This window comes from Macrosteles quadrilineatus, unplaced genomic scaffold (assembly GCF_028750875.1).
Source record: "Macrosteles quadrilineatus isolate MER2022 unplaced genomic scaffold, UCM_ALF_1.0 Scaffold_8__2_contigs__length_117827958, whole genome shotgun sequence".
Lineage (NCBI taxonomy): Eukaryota > Metazoa > Arthropoda > Insecta > Hemiptera > Cicadellidae > Macrosteles > Macrosteles quadrilineatus.
Window position 1 is genome coordinate 80,826,275 of NW_026542601.1, and position 24,918 is coordinate 80,851,192.

General features: G+C 34.1%; 1 protein-coding gene across 1 annotated transcript in view; it reads left to right on the forward strand.

Annotated features, from left to right (window-relative positions):
- The first annotated feature begins 12,942 nt into the window (after positions 1-12,942).
- LOC128999412 (piwi-like protein Siwi) overlaps positions 12,943-24,918 on the forward strand; it is a 48,974-nt gene continuing 36,998 nt past the window's right edge. Inside the window, exons 1-2 of the mRNA XM_054425918.1 lie at positions 12,943-13,061; positions 18,533-18,666. Of these exons, the coding sequence (XP_054281893.1) occupies positions 18,535-18,666 (132 nt within the window). The 5' untranslated portion in view covers positions 12,943-13,061; positions 18,533-18,534. The remainder of the gene's footprint in view (positions 13,062-18,532; positions 18,667-24,918) is intronic.

The window sequence follows — 24,918 nt, forward strand, 5'->3', positions numbered from 1 at the left end:
GCTTGTTTATGGAAATATATTGATTAAGCATGGAAAATTTATCTATTTCATATTAATCTACTAATATTTTACTAAAAACACATTTTATTAGGCTACCTGTAACAGCAAACTTAGGTACCCTACTCGTTAAACCTAATATTATTTAAATATATTTAATTTAAAATAAATTCAGGCAAGTGGAAATTCGCTTAGTCTGCAGGGTTGCTGCGGCAGGGTAATTTTTATATTTAATATCTAGCCTGGAGTTTACAAGACATTTTTATGCAAACAGGAGGTTTTTAAGTCTATTAGTTTACTAGTAACGCCCATTTCCGTAAACGCTTGCATAAATCCAACATGGCCGACTTATTTTTCAAAATGGCGGAAAAGTCCCCATGGGATTTTCTGGGACTTTCTTCTGTGGGTTCAGGAGACCTTAATAAATGATTTCCAACAGGTTTCAACTTTTTTTTTGAATTTCCCAAATTTTGCCATTTTGGAGCTAATTGCACTGGACTATTCTCTGTATACACTAACTTGGCGTCTGGACCCTTGACTACCTGCGACCGGGCCGGGACCGTCCCTTGCTCGCTCACTTCTTGAGCAGCTGTTTCCATAATTAGTCACCTAGTCACACCCCCAATGCACTTATTAACTTTTTTGTGCGGGGCGGAATTTTACATTTTTATCTGTACGAGCAAAAAGTCCATGAATAAATAAGTAAAATGATACCAAACTTGACCATATTCTTATTACGTTTGTAGAACCTACAGGCATATGTACAGTAGCTAACGAGGAATAGCAACTTTATAAGGGATAGAAATAAAACTGTAATATCGTTATGTATGAATTATCTTTAATTAAATCAGACGTGCATCGCGAATCTACAAACACAAAAAAGGAATAGTGATTTATTTAAATTTCCTAATATTGTTAGGGGAATAAAGTTTAAGAAGTAAAAACATGTAAAACGTGTTGAGGTGATGTAGTTTGTCACAACCTAATTCATATGTTTCTTTGAGTAGATCTAACCAATCACATTTAAGACTATTGTAAACGTGAAACACTTTTAAACCGTACATTTCATTAAGTATACGTAATGTTATGTGTTAAAAGGTAAAAAAACTAATCGTAAATGCGAGCGAAAGTAGCATTTGGCATGAAAAGTCAAAATTGCGTCATTTTGTACGGGCCAAATGGAACTTAAAATAATCATACAATCATCATGTTTCTAAGGATATGGCAATTGTCGATAAAAAATCATAGAATTATGTGTATGGGTTGAGTAAATGTTTTTAAGCTAATTAAATTTCTGTATAAAGCGTAGGCCTACGACGGGCCTACCGTAGTTTTTCGGCAGATTATACATATTTCATCAATAGCATTTCAATACGCGATTAATCTAATGACGATACCCTCACGTCAGAATCGTCAGAGGTCTTAGGACGTGAATCACTCATTTCCCGGAAGACATGGGGGTTAGTTCAAAGATATAAATAACAATATCAACGGTATGCATAATATGAATATTTTACCCCCCCCCCCCACTCGACATATTTATAATATGAATAACATTGTTAGGTATTTTGGTAAATTATATTAAAATACAATTATATCAACCATCAACCAGATAAAAAATAATTTAAACGTAAGCTTAACTTAACGGAATATGGTCAAGTTTAGTATCATTTTTCTTAAAATTTCATGAACTTTTTGCTTGTGCAGAAAAAAAAAATAAAATTCCGTCCCGCACAAAAAAGTTCATAATTGCAGTGGAGGTGCTACTAGGAGACTAATTATGGAAACAGCTGCTCAACAGTGGGCGAGAAAGGTTTCGGCCCCGGTCCGTCCGCAGGTAGACTAGGGTTCAGACGCCAAGTTAGTGTATACAGAGAATAATATGGCCTTAATCACCATGCAAAATTTGAAAACGATCGTTTCAGTCGTCTAGGAGGAGTTTGCGTATTACGAAATGCATAAGAGTCGACGTATAAGAGCTTCGCTCGCTCCGCTCAATAACATTAGGTTTAAACATCTTTGCCACCAAGACTGATAATTGAATATAATATAATAGGTTACGTACCTTATTCCGTCTTCAGTCTTAACTTAGTCAATGCTGGATGACTAGTGTGAACTTTATGTGTCGTCAACCTGCATGTATACATTGATGAAGACTTACGTCGGATATTTGACCATATTAAATTGATGTTTTAAATAAGGATTTGATAATGGGACTTTGTTCCCGAAACTAGTCATCCAGCATTGACTAAGTTAAGACTGAAGACGGAATAAGGTACGTAACCTATTATATTATATTAGGTTTAATGAGTACATAGGTTTGCTCAGTTAATGCTACAGGGAGGGTAATAAAGTACAGTATGAACTTGGAGGGTTAGAATTTTCTCCATACAGGGTGTTTCAGAATTCGAGTCGGATATTTTAGGGTATTGTTCCTGGGTAAGAAACAAATCCAAGAGTGAAAATTTAAAAACGTACGTTTTCATGTCCCTGGCCTTTTACTTCGTAGATACTGGATTTGTAGTTTATTATTATGTGTTAAGTCTCGAAATTCACGACCATGACGTGTCCCTAGGGTACATTTTCCAACTTTCACGCTGTTTTTAGACTATAATTATTCATGCCGAAATATATAAAGCCATATTTTTATGTCATCAATGGTTATTAAACTTGCAAAAAAGGAGCATATTATAATTTTATTGTCATTACAAACTGACTACCATGACAAAATAAGTCTGTCCAGGGCCGGTTTAACCCATACGCAAACTAAGCGGCCGCATATGGCGCCACGAAAAATTGGCGCCGTGGCGCCAACGGAACAATTTTTTTTAGTGAACAACGTATTTTTTTTTATTTTTGCTCAGAGTTCAAGTATTTAAAGCACCACAATAAGGCATTTATTCTGTTTGTACCAACAGCATATGAAAAAAACGTATATTTGTACAGCACTACAACTCAAGGACTTAATGCCATTTGTAGTTTCGATTTGTAGTGAGCTGACGCTCGGCAGTCGGAGTCGGCAGTCGGCAGCGTACTACAGCGCGGCGCCTGTGGGTTTCATTTCATGACTCATGTTCTGAACCACATTCTGATGTTCTGAACCAGATTGATACCAACTCTGCAATTAAAGAATTTGCCAAGATCAAAGCTAGGAAAATTAATTTTTAACTGCTTTGAGCTTTTGAACTGTTCAAATTGATAATTTTGTATTCTTTTTGTCAAGGTAATAAATTTGGTTTTTCATGTCTTCTTCATGTTTAATGTGTTCAATTAAAAATTCCTCTCTTGTCATCTATCTACATCTGTTTTTCATTGTAATAGGCTTTAACTTATATCGTATCTAAGTTATCCTGTAATAGTATATTACGTTACTAGTCCTGAAAATAAGTGTTTACCGGACGAGTGTGGTCGTTCCCGTGCGAGACGGTCGAGTACGGGATTACCATACGAGTCCGGTTAACACATTTTGGACAAGTTACGTACGATAGTTTACGCCATACTACCAAATCTGTACAAGTCCTTACATATTACCACCAACTAAAGGACTAAAAATCACTAGTCATAACCTTTAAGAGAGGTTATGTTTATGTTTATAACCACTCATTGTCACCCAAATTCAGTGTAATCAGCTGATTGGTGTCCGGTAAAACTCATTACAATACAGTGGTACGCAATGAAACCCCATTTGATTAAGCTGGCGGCAAACAGCTGTTTTCTGGACTAAATCCTTGTGTGGGAAGTTCGTCAAAATAGTGTAGTGTGGCGTAAAAATTGTTTTCACATTTAGAAATAAATTGTTAACTTAGGCCGTGATGCTCGTCAAGGATGACGTCACGATAGAAGACGGCAATGACGTAGGTATTTATTTATTTATTTTCGAAGGAAAGATTAAAACAAGCAGCTGATCACAAACGGCAAACATTACGTCATTGCCGTCTTCTATCGTGACGTCATGCTTGACGAGCATTACGGCCTGTTTTTTTAGTGTAGCCTTGGTTTTGCTAAAGTTTATACGATGAGTAAAAGTGTAAAAATGTTAAATTCCTGGGAATAATAAACAGTCTTTTATTGCAAGTATTCTTCTAACCTAAACTTATAAAAAAGTTCTTCCCAAAATCTTTGGGAAAAAAGTCACAAATAGAGTTAAGTAATGTTCATGGGTTGTGGGTGGGGTGGTGAGGGGGATTCTAAGTGGCGCTGATTCGGGTGTTCGCTTAACTCTGAAAAATTCCTAGAACCGGCCCTGAGTCTGTCCCTCGATTTGGCGTCACCCAGACAGCACACTTTATCCCAGGGACATCCCATATAGTAGTCCCATATGTCCTGAGAATGTCTCGGGATATGTACGCTATCCTGAGGATATCCCGCAAAATCCCGGGACGAGTATGAAATCCACAGGATATCCTACAATATACCGTAATGTCCCAGGATTTGTAAGTTAACCTCAGGCTATCCTGTAAAGTCCCGGGATATGTACGAATGCCATAGGATATCCCAGAATGTACTACGACATCCCGGGACATGTACAAAATCCACTGGATATCCTGTTTTTTTCCCGTAACGTCCCGGTAACAAACTAAAGAAAAAAAAATACTACCACTGATGAATTGTATATCTAAATTTAAATGTTCAACAAGGCCAATATATAATAACTAGGTGAAACCCGTCGAAATCGACGGTTACTCTCAAGGCTTATGCTAAATCATCTACGGAAAGTTAGGTTTAGTGGAATATACTTTAAGTAGCTGCTTAAATAGTATTTACTCTTTATGCCTTTGTTATAGTCGAAATGTCGTGTTATTTTCAATCATGTTAACAACCCAGTGGGCCACGGTCGGTAATATAGGCCACTGCATATAATTTCTCAAGATAGGTACCATATTAGGCAAGGTTTCTGTCTTTGGATTTTATTAGACATGATAAGAGCACAATAAACTTCTTCTGCAGATAAATAATCTGCTGGAGAAATATAAGCCGAATTATAAATGTTACAATGCGAGTTCAAGCATTTTGTAACTATATGGGTAAGTTACATATTATTTTTTAGGCTGCTGCTCAGTGCACTTTAAGAATATATATATTAGAGATAAATTAAATGGTTTTTGTTGCTGAGTAGCGCTAGTAAACTTGTACAACCCATTTCGTTATTCTATTAACATTAAAAGGCTCTCTAAGAGTTCAAATTCTTATTTGTATACATATCTATATTATGTGTTCACTATGATGAATGAATACTTTATAGCAACCTCTCTGAAAAGTCTGTAGTAAATTGCAGAGTTATAGCTTAATGACACTTTAAATCGAGCACATATTTCTACATCTACATAAATATTGTAAAATGTTTTATCCAGTTGCTGTAAACTACTATTAATTTAACAAAATATGGACACGGCTCAAATGGAAAACTTGCCCTTCTGCACTTGTATTATTTTGTATTGTATTACACATTCGACTATTTTTCCAATGATGTAAACGTGTATGACAATAATCTCATGAACCTATGATGATCTGTAAAATAATATGATAAAATATAGGCAAAAGTGGTGAAAAAGGCAGACAACAACCCGTACAACAGATATTAGATAGTTTAATAAGATATTATTGTAAGAGTTCTGTGATAAAAGGAATTTCCACTGATTTCGTAATGAAACGTTATATTGCAAAATATGACATGATACAGAAGAAAATCAATTTTAAAATCATAAAATAACATTGCAAATACTTCTTCTGGACAACTCAATAACTCCCAATAAATGTGTTTTGTTTAAAACACAATTTAAAAATCAACAGCTGTTTCATTAAAAAGTATTATATGGCCAAAATGTAAACAAAGCTGTCGAGGGATCTTAAAAGGCTTCTGGGGCAGAGCCCTAAGCGAATTTACTTCGTTTATCTTTTGATAACTACTCATCTAGAGACCAAGACCTTTCTTTAGACACCACTATCAAGTTTCTACGCCCAGCTGTTCTCTCAAATTAGTGGAGACAAAGTTTCAATTAAATATGTAGATTCCCCCATGTTAATCTTATGGGAGAAAACCCAACTTTGATGGAAGATCCTGGCCAAACTAATAAAGGTATTAAAAAACTAAAAACACTTTGCAAAACTACAGATCAGGGCCATTGTTTTGACATTTTAATCATCAAAATCGGTTCAAAAATGTGGGAGGAGTTCTGTTTACAAAAATCGGCTTAGCGTATTATATATATAGATTTGTTTTTTTCACTAGCGCTTTCAGAGACTAGGTTTCCATCCAGGCTGTGTTTACACTAGTACAAAAAGTAAATATTTACTTAATAAATAAATTGTAAACAAAGTTAAAACAGATAATTTAAAGGATATTGGAAAAGTAAAAATAATATTAGAAAAATTAATCTTTTGAATTTTGGATACCTATATTACAGTGTTGGTCTTGATGTAATTATTTTCAGCAATTCCGAATTTATAATTGGGCCGTCTTCATTATTTAACAAATAATTTTGGTCTGTTTTTTTTCCAAAAAATAAGATTCCCACGCATTAAGATGTTGAGGTTTTATAATTTATTTTAAAAGTTTAACTTTACTGACATATTACTACCACTGAGTTCAGGAAAACCTACAGAGTTCTATCATAGTTGTGTGAAATGTGAATTTAATTCTAACTTTAAATTAATGAAACAATCAAAAACTAATTTTAATCATATAACAATCAATTATAACAGTGCTAATGTAATGGTTATTAAATAATCTATATTCAAATACCAGTATCCTCTCCAACTACCAGAAAAACAATTCAACTACTTGAGGCCTAAACAGATTAACAGAATCATATTTTATACTGTAGTATCAAAAATATTTTAAGTGTTACGACCATTTAACCACTTGAAAATACCCATAATCATCAAGCGCAGATAGCTCAGGAGGTAAGGTAAGAGGCTCATAAGGCGAAGGTACCAGGTTCGAGGACCGTCTGGGCCGAAAACTTTTTTCTCGTTTTTTTCTTCAAAATTTGTGTTTATTAACTATTTAATCAATTTACTAAACTTATAATTAAGCCTTTCATACTAAATCTATATTATTTTGTGTTTTTTATGTTCAGGCCCAGACCACACTTTATCCCAGGGACATCCCATAGTAGTCCCATATGTCCCCGGGCGGGGACATTACGCATTCCTGTGGATATCCTGGGATATCCCAGGTTGACCATAGGACCACTATGGGATATCTTGCATATCCTGTCGCAATATCCGTGGGATGTCCTGAGGAGAAAGTGTGCTGTCTGGGCAAGACCATTTGGGAAACATTTTCAACTTTGGAGCACGACAGTGGCAAGCCTGGCGTCGATGGAGTCAGTTGGTTTTAGAGACTAGTTCGGGGTGTACGTCAGGATTGTAGTGCCGGTCGTTTCGAGTTGAAAGGAGGAATTACAAGATTAATAAAGGAAAGATTGTGTTTTTTGTAATTTTGGTGTGACCATGACCGTACGTAGTCATTCGATGAAGTAGACATGGTGTTAATTTTTGTTTATAAGATATTTCAATTGATAGATTAACCTAGAAGTCCACTTTGTATCCTCAAACATGAGGTGCAGGGCTACCGCCAGAACAGAGCCAAATAACTCGTAATTTCACGACCAAAGTTTCACGACCATCGCGGGTTTTTTCACGACCAATCCAGCCTTATGGATTATAGTGTGTTTGGTCGTGACAATAACTTTAATATAACTGTAAATTGAACTGTTTAGTGCAATTGAAACACATATTTTTATTATATCTAACAGGATAATTGAAGGATTGTTTGGAAAGATTTAGATTATTCCAGACAATTCACGACCGTACCGCTTGTCCCTGACCATCACGTTTATGATTTCTATCATAAAAATTTCAAAAATTAAAATATCGTCATATTTCAATGTTTTATACACAAAAGAAGCACACCTCTATACAAACATAACGATTTTTTGGGTCTCAGGTAAGTTTTTTCGGAGTTATACAAACTTAAAAAGATTTTATTGGCTTTTTTTCAATTTTTAGCGAATTTCCCATATAGGGAATAAGCTATTACCGTAGTACTCATGGTAAGACCTGGACGCGGGACCGATTTTTTTTTCGTTTTGAGGTCCCTAGAGGCTAAAAACACCATCCGTTCAAATTCATATATATATATGTGTCCGTCAGCACGATAACTCGAGCAAAAATGATCCGATTTTGATGAAATTTGGTACAAACGTGTAAACGTACGTTTATTCTAACGAGTTCGCGAACCATGGGAACGGGGGTTTACGGGGGGTTTTATGGGGTAAATATAGGTTTTTCCCATTTTTGACCCAAAAAACATAAAATTTAGCAATTTCTTTCCAAACCATTTTGTAGAGCTTAAAAAAACAAATAATTTAGTATATTGAAGTGTTATTATGCGCCTAATGGTCACGGAGAAAATTCCAAAAAATTGTAAATTTAAAATTCTCATGTTATTCTTATGGAGAATAAGTAAACTGTTGTAGTTTGCTTGTTTGTGAACATATTTTGATCAAATTTGGAAAATGTTTTTATTTTTTACTAACTATTCAAATTTTACAAAAAAAAAAAACAGTTTTACCCTCCCTGATGCAGCAAACCTAAGTACTTGTTAAACTAATTCTATTTAAATCAAGAATATGTTATAATTTTAAGTAGACATTTCAGTGTAAATCCAATCAGTCAAATGGAAATTCGCTTAGTCTGCAGGTTTGCTGCGGCGGGGGTATTTTAGTGTTTTGATTTTTTTCTAGAAAGACCAAATATACCAAAAGCTCAGTGACCTTTTTATTGTATAACTAGCTGTAACCCGCGGGCTTTGCCCCGTTTAACTTCTTAATTTTCAAGATTATCTCGTTCGCATGGCTCAATCACGTCCTGGTTGAAGTTTGTTCGCTACGCTCACTCACATTTAGGTTGGAGCTCGTTCGCTACGCTCACTCACCTTTAGGTTTGAGCTCGTTCGCTGCGCTCACTTGCCTTCAGGTTAGCTCGTTCGCTACGCTAACTCGCCTCCAGGTTGAAGTTCGTTCGCTACGCTCACTCACCTTTTGGTTGCGAATTAGCTGTTGTCATAAATGTAAAAGAAATAATAGTGCTGCACCCTGTTGGTAATCCTTGTAACTTTAATGCTATTGAACATCATAGAACAGAACCAACTTGTTTAATTGAAACAGCTGTTAAGATTCAATAATTCCATTTCTCATAAGGTTTACATGGGAAACTCCAGAGCCACTGGGGCGGAGCCCGAAAGGATTTTTGAAATAAGAATATGCCTATATGTTAATCGGGAATGTGAGCTATCATCATGCCAAATTTCAGCCCAATCCGACCAGTATTTTTCGAGTTTACTTTTCCCATACACACGTACAGCAACCACCTCTTTTTTATAATAGTATAGATGGTCATAAAAGTAAATTAGTTTATAGCAAAACATAGTTATAAAAATAATATTAACTATTTTTAATATGCATTTAAACGTCCGTTATGGTCGTGACAGGATTTTGTTTTTCCACTAAAGATGCTCTATTAAAAAGAAACTACCAAACATATTGCGTTACCATGGACATTTTATGAAACTTCAAATGTTAATGAAATAAAAAAAATAATAAAAGTTTTGAAAAAAGGGGAAAAAAATTTGCGAAGTGCTTTTCCTGAAAACGTACGTTTTTAAATTTTCACTCCCAAATATCATATTTAAATTGACCGGAAGTCTTTAGTTACTCACACAGCCACCATTTTGTTTTTTCGATAGGCTATTAATTGTTTTCTAAAAAATGGTAAGGGATACGAAATTGAAACTTTGCAAAAAACATTTATGACAACTAGACAAAGCTACAAAAAATGATTAACATTTTTAAAAACTTATAAAACAAAATGGCGGCCATTTAAAATTTTGTTTCTTAAATTACTCAAAAACCGTTGAGTTTACAAAAAGTTTACAAGAATAACTTTTTTAAAGTAATTCAATTAAAAATCGATTTTTTTTTGTAAACTCAACGGTTTTTGAGTAATTTAAGAAACAAAATTTAAAATGGTCGCCATTTTGTTTTATGAATTTTGAAAATGTTCATAATTTTTTTGTAGCTTTGTCTAGTTGTCATAAATGTTTTTGCAAAGTTTCAATTTCGTATCCCTTACCATTTTTTAGAAAACAATAAGCGAAAAACACTCACACTGGCTGTGTGAGTAACTAAGGACTTCTGGTCAATTTAAATATGATATTTGGATTCGTTTCTTAGCCAGGAACAATACCATAAAATATCCGACACGAATTCTGATACACCTGTATAACCAAATTACAAAATCACTTGCGATATTAATTATTTGTATATAGCTCTAGAGTCTATAGTCTAAGAAAACAGTGCTGCAACATGGAAAAAATTGCAACCGAAACTTTCTTAATGGCTTTTTGTCTAAAAATTTGTTGTGTTTCGAAGTTCAAAAATTAAAAACAAATTTTTACCCCATAACCCCCCGTAAGACCCCGTTCCGATCATGCTGGTTTGCGAACTCATTCTGGTTTATCCCGCCTTACACCTTGAAACCAAATTTCATCAAAATCGACAAAAAATTGCTCAAATTATCGCCTTCACGGACACACATTCACATATATATATATATTATATTTTTATATATATTTGAACGAATAGTGTTTTTGCCCAGACACGAGGAGCGCGGCAAGCGGCAGACAATGGTATTAAGTTGCCTGTCACTCAGTGAGAGATAATTGCATCAGCAAACTTACACATACTTTCTCCCATAAGCTTGTGAACAACCTTTTTCATGTGTAAGCGGTGGTGCATGTGTTTTTGTGTGTGTAATTATAAAATAATGATATTCTATAGGGATAAATCACAACAGTTTTGCAATAACTTTGAACAGTAATTGTTACCAATGGGGGTTTCACTATTCTTGTTTAGAATAAATTATAAAAACCATAACAACACATACATTTTTAAACAAAACCGGCTTTTTTTCCTTAAGTACGAAATTTTGTTATTTTATGGGAAATACGAATATTTTATGGGAAACTTTTGAACCATACTTTCTGAGGAAATAGCATCCGTACCATTTGGTTCAAAATGTACAACTATAACATACTCAATTTATACCAAAATAGTTAGGTCGTTTTCGAGGAAACCAGATTTTTCCGTAATTTTATGGGTTTTATGGAAAAATCCCCATTATAATTAATATTTTGAAAAAATGAAATAATTGCCTGGAGATATAATGGTTTAGTAGCCTGATCTACGTACCAAATTTCATCAATATTGGACGACAGGTGTGGTCTGTAGCTCTGTTAACACATCCACAGACATCACTTCAAAACCATTTTTTTGTTCAGGGGGGCCAAAATGCTTTATGGCCACTCAAACTCGAAAATTTTGACAAACCAATACTTTCTCCATATACTATGTACAGGGGGAAAGTAGCTCTGTTAACACATCCACAGACATCACTTCAAAACCATTTTTTTGTTCAGGGGGGCCAAAATGCTTTATGGCCACTCAAACTCGAAAATTTTGACAAACCAATACTTTCTCCATATACTATGTACAGGGGGAAAGTGGCCCAAAACGGTTTAGGGTAAATGCTACAGTTATTGGCACCTTCGGTAAACCTCAGAGAAATCTACCACAAAGCTCCTTTGTAATACCTTTTTTAATGTCTGCGTCTTTTAAAACATGTAGAAGAATGTACTGAGAATACAGGGACGTATTAATAATATGTATATATATATATATATATATATATATATATATATATATACTGTATATATATATATATACATAATATAACTAAAGCTTATTAAAATACCCCCGCCGCAGCAAACCTGCCGACTAAGCGAATTTCTATTTATCTGAATGATTTTCAATTAAAACTATTTAAATAACATCAGGTTTAACGAGTACCTAGGTTTGCTGCCACAAGGAGACTGAAACTAATAAAGTGTTTTTAAGTAAAATATTAACAGCATTAGTATAAAATAAATAAATTTGCCCAAAATAAAAAAATAAATAAATAAAATAAATAAATAAATATTGAATAAATAAATTTGATCAAAATATATCCATAAGCAAGCAAACTACAACATTTTCAATATTCTCCATAAGAATAACAAGAGAATTTTTTATTTACAATTTTTTGAATTTTTTCCGTTACCAATAACCGTACAAAAAACTTTGATATACTAAATTATTTGTTTTTTAAGCTCTTTAATATGGTTTAGAGATAAATTGGGAAATTTTGTGTTTTGGGGGTCAAAAATGATAAAACCCAATTTTTACCCCATAAAACCCCCTGTAAAACCCCGTTCCCATGGTCCGATCGCGAACTCATTCAAGTTTATCTCGCTTACACCTTTAAACCAAATTTCATTAAAATCGGACAAAAATTACTCAAGTTATCGTGCGTATGGACACACACACATATACAAATATATATATATTTATATAATGAATTTCAACGGAATGTTGCTTTTGGCTTTTAAGGACATCAAACATGAAAAAGTAAATCGGTCAAGGATCCAAGTCTTACCATAAGTATGAAACCTACCAACGGTAATAGCTTATTCCCTATATGGGAAATTCGCTAAAATGAGGAGCAGTCTCTGTCTGTAAGGCAAGTGCCATATAAACTATTTTATCAGCGTCTATCCACGGCCGCCTTTAACTCCAGTGTTAAAGCGGGAGTTAAAGCGGCCGTGGCTCACCAACAGAGTTGTTGCTGTGAGAGGAAAATATCTCAGGAAGTTGGAGAGACAAAGCTCACTTGATATCATAAAAAAACCAGGGCCACCTTTAACTACAAAAAACCCAAAAAAACCCTCTTGTGAAAAAAATATCTCAGCGGAAGTAAAGGAAGTTGGAGAGAGGAAGTAGAGTAGACTAGACTCCAAGCGACGCGTTACATTACAATTTCATTATCGCCATTCGCCATCTCCATTCCATGTCCATCTCCATCGTCAATCGCCATTTTGTTTCCTTATCGCTTCAACGGATTACTCGTTTAGCAATAGTGTGTCACCGTAATTCAACCCATCCCATTAGCATCTAACTTAGTAGGTAAGTAACTAATAGATTACAACTTGCTGTTTAAGTCATGTTCGTGATTATTTATACTTTAAACTTGGGGTTAAAATAATAATAATTTACTTGAATGGATTTCGATCGTCTTAACCACATCGGATGGGCTAGGCCATAAGTTCAAAGTAGGTCACTTAATAACGTGTCATAGACGTTTGGTTGTACTTGCGGACAGTAAATTAGGCCTATATCATATCAGCAGAGTATGATCTAGGTGATGATGGTGTCCTAGGTGATCTAGGGGACCTAGATGATCTAGGCCTATGTTTGCACAATAATAGGGAGCCTAAGTTACTTCAAATTGCTGTAGGCCTAAGTAAGTTAGGAACCTATAGGCCCTACTTACATACTTGCGCCCTAGGCCTAGCCTAGGTGTTAGACCTATCTAGGCAATTGTGAAAGCGTGTGCCTCATCACTAGGCTCTTTCCTCTTCTCGTGGCGAACCCTTATTATCTCGATTCGGGTACAGTTTCAACTAGGCTACACTAATAGCCTATCGATTGAAACTATCAAATTATAAATAGCCTATAGAAACTTAGGCTATTGATTAAAAATCAATATTTAACCCTAGGACGGCCAAACGACTATTTTAGTCGTTTGCTTCAGACTTTTTTTCTAGCAAATATATGGAACTGATAATATGGGGTCAATCCATTAAACTTACAAATCATACAGAATGAATAAGTATTTTTTGTTGCTTCACATTTTTAATTTTCATGAAACTTTCATAAAAATGTTAACTGTATCAATAGAATTGACATGCAAGTGTTAGGCCTAACCCTAGCAGTGGCCAACCGTCGTCTGGTGACGGTATGACGTTGATGCTTAGAATGGCCAAAGTCGTCTGGTGACGGTATGGGCCGAAATCTTTTTAACGGTAAAAAAAACACTTACAATCAACTCAGATGAGAATAATATATATACCATTCGAAAGATCACATTCTGAACTTTCATTTGATTGCATAAACAAACCCTGTAGCAGGTAGCCTATATAACAATGTCACGACGATTAGAAATCAAATGAAATTTTGGCGCGGTACGACTTTTGCAGCCGACACTTGGGAACTGGCAAAACACGTCTTGTTTGGCATTACCCTGCTCGGGTAATTTTCGTCTTGGGATGTTGCGGGTGGTACCACTGGATAGCCATTGATTTTATCTTCATTTTTAGTGATATTTATAACTAAATATTGATTGCACAATCGGTACGATTTTATGAAAACAGCTGTTTTCGAAATTTCTAACAAATGGCCAACAGTCGTCTGGTGACAGTATGGAAAATACGAATTATATACAGTGAAAGTTATTATTACTAGTCATATAGTATATCATTTTGAAGAGGAAGAAATTTAGATTCAGAGAGTGGCAGCCCTGCACTCAGGGTTATTTCTGTATGCTCGCATGTAGACGACGGAAGTGAGTCAATACTGCTACAGTATGTCAGCTGTCTTGTATTGCCATTGTTTGTTTGTGTTGTTGCCGGTAATAGTTTTATCCGCGATTTATTACTAAATATGTTATTAGTTCGTAGTGTTAGTGTTAGTGAAGTGTTGTTTGTGTGTATAACAGTAATCTTCATGCATAAATATTACTGAATTGTGTGAAATAGTGTTCATAAAAGGTTGTATTTTGTTAGCCTAAAATGTCCTAAAATGACGATTCTGACATTCAGAGATTGTTGTACCTATATAATGATATACCCAAGGTGTTATACATTTTTATAAAGGTAAATGAATACACTACAACATGTTTATAATGGTTTGGGGGTAAAAAATTTTGTAAAAAAGTTATAGCCTATACTAAATAGGCCTACTACTGTATTTGGTTAGCATCATGTCCAAAAATGACGATTCTGACATTCAGAGGTGCTATATATGCTATATAATGATTTACCCAAGGTCTTATACATTTTTATAAAGGTAAATGAATACACTACAACATGTTTATATTGGTTTGGGTGTAAAAAATTTGGTAAAAAAATTATATAGGCTACTAAATACTGTACACTCCATTTTCTCGAAATGCGCAAAAAATTCAAAACGTTCTCAAATTGATACATAATCATAGGTGAAAATAACTTATTACCATCATACTTATGACTTTTTTGGATTCCTTACTTCATTAGCTTTACAAATATGTCTAGGCTACATATCATCAGCCTACATAATGTTTCACAACACAAGCAAACACTGTAGGCTATAGTTTACACTTATTTGCTGTTTTGTGGTTATTGTATTATTATGTCCCTATTACGTACCTACAAAAAAAAATATTTCTAACATGTTATACATTTTTATGTAGGTAATTGAATAAACTATAAGATTATTATCTTGGTTTGAAGTAAAAAAATTTGGTACAAAAGTTGTATACTAAGTACTGTGAATTTTTTTTCTCGAGAAATCGCTAAAATATAAAAACATTATTTTATATACGTATGTTTATACAGTAGGTAAAAAATTATTTTTACCATAAACTTTATGACTTTTTTTGATTCCTTACTTCATTAGCTTTACAAACATGTATATATCATTATTAGTATACACATATATTATAGAACTTTTTACAACATAAACTAACACTGTACGGTTTTCAATTTTTTCGGTTCTCCGTTTGTCATTATATTTCACCCCAAAAACTTATAAAAAAAAATATTTTCCTAACATGTTATATATTTCTATGTAGGGAATTAGATTGTCTACAAAATGTATATAATGAATTTCCCATAAAAAAATCCGTAGAAAAAAAATACCGAGGCCGCTTTTGAAATTTAAAAAAAAAATTCATTTTTTTTTATTTTTTTCACTTTACCGATAAAATACACTGTCTAAATCATTATGATATTACTATTTCTAGATTCTCCTGTTCTTTCCGAACAAAATGAATATGAGGTTGGCTAGGTTTAAGTTACTTGTACGGTTGAATTTTTACGAATTTTCAAAAAAAGGTCTGCAAAATCGCCAAAATGGGTTGGCCATTCCCCACTTCTAACATTGGCCACTCCTAGGGTTAAACAATTTTTTCTCAAATTTTTTTTTGGCGGCCATTTTTGTTTGAGCGAAACGCGCGTTTTTTACAAAAATCGAAGTTTACTAAATATTTAATAGCTTTTTTTTTTTAGATATCAGGACAAATTAACCTAACCAAACCAACCAAACTTGCTGATAATGAAAAAAATCTAGTCAAAAAGTTAATGCCTCTGGTGAGTTTCGAACCGGCTACCCTCGAATTATCAGTCCGGTGCGCTATCCACTACACCACCGAGACCGATGGCTGTACAACGTATTGTTGCGGTAATGGTGTTCGCTCGAGCAGTGGTGGTGGGCGGTGGCGGTCTGTCGGCAAGGGTTTCTCATTTTCAGACTTTAAAGTTAATCGGTAACATAAAAAAAAATATTTAGTACAATAATTTATATCAGCAGGCCTATTAAGTACGTGAACTCCTAAATTAAAACACTAAAAAGTATATATAAAGTTCTATGAATGAATATTGAATCATAATTAAATTACTCAAACCACACATCATTAGACAAGATAGAAAAAAAAAATGTTTGGGTGAAAGTCTGTTTCTTTTTTGGGTCACTGTTGCTCCAGCCTTGAAAAACAAAACCGCTCAATAGGCATGAGCGTGGCCTTTTGTCTCAGATATTCCTTCCAATACGATACGATACTGACCTGGTATCGATACCATGTAAACATTGGACAACCGAAACCGATACGATACCAGCAGTATCGCAATAAAAGTATCGATAAGAAATACTCAAGTAATTTTACTGGCATCGATAGTATAGCAACATACCCTGCCATTAGCCGAAATATTGATCTTAATTTATTGAATAATAGTTAAACTTTTACTTGCCAACCAAGCCTAAAACCAAACCTTCACAATATGCCTACCAGACATTGGTCTAACTTATTATCAACTAAAATGTCTGAAAGCTAATCCCTCCCCTATGGGACCGGGAGCATGGTCGGAACAGCAAAAAGGTCGGATTATCAGAGGAACGTGTTTATTGACATTAAAACTTGGTAAAACTGTATTTTGAACAGACCACGGTTAATCCAAAATGACATAAACAGTTATTTCCAACAAATAAAACTCAATGGATGTTAAATGTAATAAATTGCAAATCATAAAAATACAATTAGTAGGTTATTGCGCAATCATTATAATTCTGTTATGTCTTTACCCTTGGTTTAGTAATAAAAACTGTAATGTTTAAAATCACAGCTTTTTCAATCTTTTAGTCAAACAAAAAATTACAATACACTGTAGCCTACAGCAAAATAATGAACAGAACATTAGAAAGTCCAGTAAGCTACTGCTAGTCATAGGCTACTGCTACGCTGTTTCAGGACAAGAATGTCGGTAAAAACATTAGATACCGCATAAAAAAAGTACCGTAAAACTGGCTAGACCTGGACTGGGGGGGGGGGGGGTTGACCGGGACAGACTGTTAAAGATTTCTAAAATCCGAACTAGGCCTATAACCTTACCTTAACACATAGGCTATCACAAAGATTTTTTCTTCTAAAGCAACGTAATAACACTAGCTCAACAACTGAATATTCATATATGACTACATCAGCTATCATGATGTCATCGGCAGTAATACCAACGTCTCCCTTTAGGGGAAAAAATTTTTTTGTCCGACTAAGACATTTATCTTTTTATACACATCGCCAACAAGATTATTATTGCTATAATTCTATTCTCTATATTGTTCCGAACAATATTATATTAGTTTCTAGCTCATTCCGCTAACAATTTCTAAAAAAAATTATGAAGTGTTAATCCAGTTTTCACCCGAACACTTCGGCAACCCGAGATTCGGTGCCACGGACACTTCGGCAGAGCGGCATTCGATGTTGTGCGAACACTACTTACTCTTTGTGTATCGTTGGCAGCTAGCAATTTTCAGAAACTAAGCTAGGATTTTCCCAACACTTCATTAAAGCATCATAAGGTGTTGTTGAAGGGTCAAAAATTAAAAATACCATCATTTTGGTTATTTAAATGACCGTTGGGTACAGTAAGCGCAAGCAGTCTGTGCTTGTGGTTTCGTCTACTAGCCGTCCTGTGTACATTCCACCCACCCCTTCACCACGCCTAGCCATGAAAGCAGCTGAACAACCGCAGAGCCGTGTAGGCCAGATGTTTTTAAAAATGAGCAATAAACACTCCCCCCTACACCCTGGGCCATAGCGCGGCTGCGGGCCCAGACTAAATGCGACTACTGTAAATACCTAATATTTATTAAACTTCTCATCAGGTATTTACCCCCGGTCCACATCACTGCCTATGCGAGGCCTTAGACCATTGAGTCCTAATCAGTGACATAGAAGATATATGCCAATATGACTGAATAAACTGTGAATCCTTTCTTAGTTTTAAAGTTATATAAAATTTACTTGGCGTTTTCTTTAATAAACAGTTGTGTTATTTTTTCAGCAATGGCAGATCGAGCAGCAGCCCGAGGGGGGCGTGCCCGAGGTCGAGCAAAGACTCCAACTCAACAGGCTCCACCGGCACCTCAACCAGCCCATGCTGGCCCTCCCCCAGGGATGGCCCCCAGACCAGCACAAGTAAGATATTGTAGCCATAATCCAAGTAGTTCTAAATGTTATTAGTTTTGTTCCACTTGAATATAAACTTTTTTCGTCATTTTAATCATTATGACTATGAGGTTGTCTTTTGTTTACCCGAGCGAGGGGTGGTTGGATAAGTGAGGCTCGAATAATCGCGAGTATGAAAACCAATCTTATCTTTGAAAATTATGTAGTAGGAACAACCAGAATAGTAGACATTTTTTTTACATTATTTTAGGGTTAATTTCATGATTTGTGATTTACTCTTTAGTTATATAACTAGAGAAAGAGCTATTGATTATGCTTAGTTTGTTTCATTTGGTTAAACTAGGTTCAGGGTTTCAGCGACCAGGCATCCCAGGAAAATCGGGAATTGTGTGTCAATTCTAACCGTCGTGAAAAAACTGGGAAATGTGCTTGAAAATGGTGTTATTCGAGGGGTTTCTGTGAATTTTAATTAATATATCATTAATGTAACATTTTTTTAGAAATTTTATAGTTACAACAATTTTGCGCCACTTTCTCCATAAATTTGCAAGTTACTTAAATTTACGGTTTGCTGGCCAATCCTACCTAACATGACTGATGTGTTTGATAATGGGCAGTATTCTTATCCAAAATCTGATAAAGGTGACAAAGGTACCGGTAATGAATCTGCTAATTTGCCTAATCTTACTTTGGGAAAAACTTGTAATCATTTAAACAATAACCTAAATAGTTTTAAACGTTTTGGCCCCCCAAAAAATTCTATCAATAATCTGGGTAAAGTTGACCACAATGTAGTAAAGATTTTTCATCAAAATATACAAAATGTTATAAACAGACTTGAATCGTTGGAAGTCACATTGTCTGAAGTTTATCCTTAGCTCTCTGAGCATAATATTAAAGACCATGAAATAACTAGCTTTAAGATTGATGGTTTCACAATAAATGCCTCTTATTGTAGGATATCCTCTGCCAGGGGAGGAGTTATGATTATGTCTAAGAATCATATTCAAAGTTCACAGTTTGTTACAAATTTATTTGTCAGTGATTTATGTGAAGACAAGATATCTGATAGTCCAGGACCTGACTAGGGTTCTGTGTGCATGTCGTGTATAGAGAATTTTGCTTTTGCTTTTCAATATAGGTGTCTTAGGAAGTGTTTTCCACTCGGGTGTCAAGTTCGCACCTGGTACGTTTTCGAGCTATGACGTCATCAAAATGGCGGCCATTGATTTTTTTAAATCGTATATTTCGCAAACTATTTGTCGGATCGGAATGAACTTTTTTTTGTTTGAAAGATAATTTTAAATGCTACCTGTTTTACATTTACACATTTGTTGTATGTTTAGTACATTCTTCGTAATTTTGCAAAAACCTGTATTTTTTAAATATTTTTGAGTTATTTTTGTTTGTAACGTTTTATTGATACAATTTATCAAAAACCACCAATGAAAAAAGTTGTAGAACATTTAAAAAGCTTTACAAAAATACCAAATTCGATATGTTTCACTCAAAAGATTACGCCAAGAAACTAGATAAATCTCATAAAAACACCTATTTTGGCGCAAAAACGCCTATTAGTCCGGCATCTAGGGCAGTTCGCAAGTCTTATAAAGACAGTTTCGCCATTCAATGTTGATGTATGTGTCTAAATAAGTGTTTTCAACTCGGGTGTCACGTCTGCACCCATTGCAGTTTCCGGTTATGACGTCATTAAAATGGCGGAAAGGGCTATATTAAAAATAACGATATTTTACATACCATGTATCGGATCGGAATGAACTTTTTTTTTGTTTGAAAGATAAGTTTACATGCTATCTTTCTTACATTTACACTTTTGTTTTATGTTTAGTACATATTTCGTAATTTTGCAAAAACCTATATTTTTAAACATTTTTGTGTTATTTTTGTCGATAACGTTTTATTGATACAATATATCAGAAATAACTTAAAGACAAAGTTGTAGCACGTTAAAAGAGCTTTACAAAAGTACCAAATTCGATATGCTTTACTCAAAAGATCACGTCAAGAAACTAGAAAATCGTACAAAACAACCTAATTTTGCGCAAAAACGCATATAAATCCGACATCGATGGCTGTGTACGAGTCATATATAGACAGTTTTACCATTCAATGTTGATGTATTTGTCTAAAGAAGTGTTTTTAACTCGGGTGTCACGTCTGGACCCACTGCAGTTTCCGGTTATGATGTCTTTAAAATTGCTACATGTTACGATTTCACCAGCTATTTTACTTAAAATAAGACCATTACCCTCTTTTATGCAAATAAAAGCACAACAAATCAATGTAATTAGTCCATAGGAATGTTTCCACTATATAAATACCCCCGGTGCAGCAATCCTGTCGACTAAGCGAATTTCCATTTGCCTGGATTGATTTTCAATTAATCTATTAAATTAACATTGTATTAACAACTCAAACAATGTTAATTTAATAGATTAATTGAAAATCAATCCAGGCAAATGGAAATTTGCTTAGTCGACAGGATTGCTGCACCGGGGGTATTTATATAGTGGAAACATTCCTATGGACTAATTACATTGATTTGTTGTGCTTTTATTTGCATAAAAGAGGGTAATGGTCTTATTTTAAGTAAAATAGCTGGTGAAATCGTAACATGTAGCAATTTTAAAGACATCATAACCGGAAACTGCAGTGGGTCCAGACGTGACACCCGAGTTAAAAACACTTCTTTAGACAAATACATCAACATTGAATGGTAAAACTGTCTATATATGACTCGTACACAGCCATCGATGTCGGATTTATATGCGTTTTTGCGCAAAATTAGGTTGTTTTGTACGATTTTCTAGTTTCTTGACGTGATCTTTTGAGTAAAGCATATCGAATTTGGTACTTTTGTAAAGCTCTTTTAACGTGCTACAACTTTGTCTTTAAGTTATTTCTGATATATTGTATCAATAAAACGTTATCGACAAAAATAACACAAAAATGTTTAAAAATATAGGTTTTTGCAAAATTACGAAATATGTACTAAACATAAAACAAAAGTGTAAATGTAAGAAAGATAGCATGTAAACTTATCTTTCAAACAAAAAAAAGTTCATTCCGATCCAATACATGGTATGTAAAATATCGTTATTTTTAATATAGCCCTTTCCGCCATTTTAATGACGTCATAACCGGAAACTGCAATGGGTGCAGACGTGACACCCGAGTTGAAAACACTTATTTAGACACATACATCAACATTGAATGGCGAAACTGTCTTTATAAGACTTGCGAACTGCCCTAGATGCCGGACTAATAGGCGTTTTTGCGCCAAAGGTGTTTTTATGAGATTTATCTAGTTTCTTGGCGTAATCTTTTGAGTAAAACAATCGAATTTGGTATTTTTGTAAAGCTTTTTAAATGTTCTACAACTTTTTTCATTGGTGGTTTTTGATAAATTGTATCAATAAAACGTTACAAACAAAAATAACTCAAAAATATTTAAAAATACAGGTTTTTGCAAAATTACGAAGAATGTACTAAACATACAACAAATGTGTAAATGTAAAACAGGTAGCATTTAAAATTATCTTTCAAACAAAAAAAAGTTCATTCCGATCCGACAAATAGTTTGCGAAATATACGATTTAAAAAAATCAATGGCCGCCACTTTGATGACGTCATAGCTCGAAAACGTACCAGGTGCGAACTTGACACCAGAGTGGAAAACACTTCCTAAGACACCTATATTGAAATGCAAAAGCAAAATTCTCTATACACGACATGCACACAGAACCCTAGTCAGGTCCTGGACTATGAGTTCTGTACAGCTAAATTTACCTTTAATTCATTCACATTTATTGTTATAGGGATCTATCGGTCTCCTGGTTCTGATTTTGACTTTATAAAGAGATTGAATATTTTAGTTTTAAGTATTAATAAAAAATGTGATTATATTATAAAGGCAGGACATTTTAACATAAACATTTTATATAACAACAATGTAACAAGGGAATTTACTAATTAAGAAGCCATGGTTTTAGATACATGGTTGATTTTCCCACTAGGATATGTGACACTACTGAGTGAAAATTTAAAAACGTACGTTTTCATGTCCCTGGCCTTTTACTTCGTAGATACTCGTTTGTAGTTTATTATTATGTGTTTTAATATTTTTTGGGACGGGGGCAACATGTTACACACATTTATTTAGTTTTAAATATGTTCTAGGTATTTTTTTCGTATTTTTAAAGTCTCGAAATTCACGACCATGACTTGTCCCTAGGGTACATTTTCCAACTATCACGCTGTTTTGAGACTAATTATTCATGCCGAAATATATAAAACCATATTTTTATGTCATCAATGGTTATTAAATTTACATAAAAGGAGCATATTATAATTTTATTGTCATTGCAAACTGACTACCATGACAAAATAAGTCTGTCCCTCGATTTGGCGTCACGACCATTTGGGAAAAATTTTCAACTTTGGAGCACGACAGTGGCAAGCCTGGCGTTGATGGAGTCAGTTGGTTTTAGAGACTAGTTTGGGGTGTACGTCAGGATTGTAGTGCCGGTCGTTTCGAGTCGAAAGGAGGAATTACAAGATTAATAAAGGAAAGATTGTGTTTTTTGTAATTTTGGTGTGTCATGACCATACATAGTCATTCGATGAAGTAGAATTTTTGTTTATTAGATATTTCAATTGCTAGATTAACCTAGAAGTCCACTTTGTATCCTCGAACATGAGGTGCAGGGCTACCGCCAGAACAGAGCCAAATAACACGTAATTTCACGACCAAAGTTTCACGACCATCGCGGGTTTTTTCACGACCAATTCAGCCTTATGGATTATAGTGTGTTTGGTCGTGACAATAACTTTAATATAATTGTAAATTGAACAGTTTAGTTCAATTGAAACACATATTTTTATTATAACCAACAGTATAATTGAAGGATTGTTTAGAAAGATTTAGATTATTCCAGACAATTCACGACGGTACCGCTTGTCCCTGACCATCACGTTTATGATTTCTATTATAAAATTAAAAAAATTTCAAAAATTAAAATATCGTCATATTTTAATGTTTTATACACAAAAGAAGCACACCTCTATACAAACATAACGATTTTTCGGGTCTCAGGTAAGTTTTTTTCGGAGTTATACAAACTTAAAAAGATTTTATTGGCTTATTTTCAATTTTTGGAGATTTTTTATTTTTTTCTAGGAAGACCAAATATACCAAAAGCTCAGTGACCTTTTTATTGTATAATGGTCATAATAAAAGTAAATTAGTTTATAGCAAAACATAGTTATAAAAATAATATTAACCATTTTTAATATTCATTTAAACGTCCGTTATGGTCGTGACAGGATTTTGTGTTTTTCCACTAAAGATGCTCTTTAAAAAAAAAAAAAACTACCAAAGATATTGCGTTACCATGGACATTTTATGAAACTTCAAATGTTAATAAAATAAAAATAATAATAAAAGTTTTGAAAAAAGGGGAAAAAATTTGCAAAGTGCTTTTCCTGAAAACGTACGTTTTGAAATTTTCACTCTTCTGCAACTGCAATTGACAATATAATTACCAACATCCCTCAGAATAAATTATAGGTGTTTGGGCTGATAACCGCTCTCTCTGATTACGATGCACAAGTTCTTGAAGTTTATTGACCAGGGGCTGATGTAACCAAAAATAGTTATATAACACATAAAGAAAATACAATGATGACAATAAAAAAATTCTTTAGTACCCTATGCTATCAACAGAAAGTTGGGATAATGTGTATAATGCCTTCCCATGGGATATAAAAGTTTGAAGCCAAGAAAATAGATGAAGTTCAGGACCATCTCACCAGAGTTTACTAGTGTATTGGGTTAAATATTAATTTAAATCAATGCAGTATCATAGCAAACAGCTGATTTGATTTATCGCTTAACACAGAATATTGTCTCTAGTTGGTGACCATCTCAACAGATTGCACCACTCTTTTTTGGCTTCAAATTTTTACATTACTTGGGAAGACTATTTTCTGTTATAGTCAATGATAATGCTACAGTTGGATCCAAATTTAACACTTTTTTTGACATTTTCTTTTATTATTTTACTATTTTTTATTATTTTATTACTCAGTAGTAGCTTAGCTCATAAAAGTTATCACTTTTATTACTTTACAACTTCTTTATTTATTACTAGATTAATCTATACTTAAGCAAGTTTTTGTGACAATTACTCCTCCGAAACCTCTGAACCGATTGACATGTTTTTGGTGTCATTGGAAAGA